The sequence below is a fragment of the Trachymyrmex septentrionalis genome, unplaced genomic scaffold (assembly GCF_001594115.1).
Source record: "Trachymyrmex septentrionalis isolate Tsep2-gDNA-1 unplaced genomic scaffold, Tsep1.0 scaffold111, whole genome shotgun sequence".
Taxonomy (NCBI): domain Eukaryota; kingdom Metazoa; phylum Arthropoda; class Insecta; order Hymenoptera; family Formicidae; genus Trachymyrmex; species Trachymyrmex septentrionalis.
The window spans coordinates 291,470-294,047 of NW_017304239.1; the positions used below are offsets into that span (position 1 = coordinate 291,470).

Sequence of the window (2,578 nt, forward strand, 5' to 3'; positions counted from 1 at the left end):
TTAAAACCGTTGACGTAGTGCGCGGTGACATTAAGAACAATGACGCCTATGATGATGATAACGGTGAGGATGGAGAATTATTGGAGAACCCGATTACGCTCCGCGCAAACTACAACACGATGAGATGCGAGATTAGATGTGCGTACAGAATAAATTTTGACAAGCCCAACAGTATTGGATCGCTGCTGGGATTCTCGTCGAAGCGTATACTGCGACCGCGAAAATGGCACGAATCGGACATGTCGATGAACATAATGAATGTAAACGTTATCCGCGTAGAGTGCAACGTGACCGCGGGTGCGTACAGCAACGACAAAAGCGCGCACACGATACACGAATTTTCACCGAGCGTGCCGCCAGGATATAAGATATCGGAAAGGCCGACGCAGATCATTTACCTACCATCGCACGGAGCATTACGGATCTAACGATAAGCGTCGTCGACCAGAACGGACGATTACTCGATTTTCGAGGAGACGAGATCACCGTTAGATTGTACGTACGACGTCTGCAGTGATAACGTGAGAATGAGATGCTCGTGTTGAACGGAACGGAGCGCACGCAGAGAGATAACGTATTCTTTACAAGGCCAACCACGTCACAGCTCGATAACACTCGCTCATCCGACTGCATTAGGAAGAACAAGAAGCTCAGTGCGTCGAACGTTACATTTTTAAAGTCTTTGGGATTTGCGGTGCGCAACATTTGAGATGACTGATATCTTAAACATTAAAAACGAGCCGATCTTCGACGATCGCATCGTCAAGATTGAGACTCACACGTACAACCCGTTCGCCAACACAACGTTCGGATACAGCGACGAGATAAGAATACCCATACAGCAACAGGATCTATACACATTGCCGTACGAAAGCTTTCTATACGTCGAGGGAAAACTGACGAAGAACAAAGTGGTCCAGGGTGCTAGTGTGTCATTGGGAAGTAATTGCATCGCGTTTATATTCGATGAGATTCGATATGAACTCAACGGTGTGGAGATTGATCGTAACAGAAACTTGGGCATAACTAGCACGATCAAAAACTATGTAACAGCGTCATCCGACAGAAGCGTGATTCTGCGGAATGCCGGCTGGGATGCGCAGACTACTGCGGCTGGATACTTTAATTTCTGTGTACCGCTCTACTTACTGTTGGGATTTTGCGATGATTACAGACGTGTGGTGATCAACGCTCGTCACGAATTGATTTTAATACGAGCGCGCAACGACAACAATTGTCTGACGGGGGATTCGGCGACAGAGCCGACGCTCGAATTATTCAAAGTACAGTGGCGAATGCCACACGTGTTATTGAGCGAGATAAATAAGCTGTCGATGCTGCGCGCTTTGGAGAGCGGACGATATCTGAGAATGGCTTTTCGCTCTTGGGATCTGTACGAGTTTCCGCTCTTGCAGAGCACAACCAAGCATTCGTGGGCCATCAAGACGGCTAGTCAGCTCGAGAAGTCGCGCTATGTCATTTTCGCTATGCAAACAGGTCGAAAAAATATCATGTCTGGGGATGCAAGTCAATTCGACCACTGCAAATTAACCAATGCTAAACTCTATTTGAATACGGAATGTTATCCGTACGATGATTTGAATCTAGATTTTGATAAAAACAGATGTGCGATTCTGTACGACTTTTACGCACGTTTCTGCAAGGGCTACTATGGATACGAGTATCTCGAGCCGAGTCTCACCTTTACAACTTTTTTACGTAATGGCCCATTCGTGATCATCGATTGCTCTCGACAGAACGAATCGGTCAAGAGTGGCACCGTGGACGTGCGATTAGACTTTGAATATAAGGAGAACGTGCCCGCAAATACAACAGCCTATTGTCTCATCATACACGATCGTGTAGTTCAGTATAATCCGTTGACCAACGTTATGCGCAAAATCACCTAAATGCATCTCCGACATGATATAAAATCTACGATACACCGCAATCGATCGCAGTATTCTCGACACATGTCTATGGCAACGTTCGTGGATCTGCAAGGATTCATCGTTAACAAGAAATTTATCGTGAAGGAAGTGACGGTGCTGAAACAGGGGACCGTTCTCACGCATTATATTTTTACGAGTCCCGTACCATGGAAATTTTTGACAAGATCCGACAGGTCTTGCGCTTCCTGGTTGAGTGCTTATCATCATGGATTGCGATGGGAGGACGGGATGATTCCGTACAACGAGGCAAAACGTCTGATCACAGCAGCAGTATTTGAAGATGCTATCGTGTACGTTAAGGGACGCGAGAAACGAACGTGGCTGTGGAACTTGCTTCTGGACGATGAGCGAGAACGCATGTACATCGACACCTTGGATGCAGTTGACGAAGACATCGAATCTTTAACTAATCTGGATGTTACTAATACTATGCGATGTGGACAACATGTTAAGAATTGTGCGTTACAAATGTATTAAAAATATATAACTGATGGTTGCAAAAGAATTTTTAAATAAAAATAAGTTAACGTATTTATTACATATTTCTTTTTTCCCTTCCTTTATAATACATGTGCTCGTATAAACGTATATATATAAACGTACGTATGTATGTATGTAATATAAAC

At 44.6% G+C, this 2,578-nt stretch overlaps 1 protein-coding gene across 1 annotated transcript; it reads left to right on the forward strand.

The window, feature by feature from the left end:
* The first annotated feature begins 710 nt into the window (after nt 1-710).
* On the forward strand, nt 711-1,910 carry LOC108751382. The gene has a single exon (XM_018491523.1). The coding sequence runs from the start codon at nt 711-713 to the stop codon at nt 1,908-1,910; it is 1,200 nt and encodes a 399-aa protein (XP_018347025.1).
* Nucleotides 1,911-2,578: the final 668 nt, after the last annotated feature.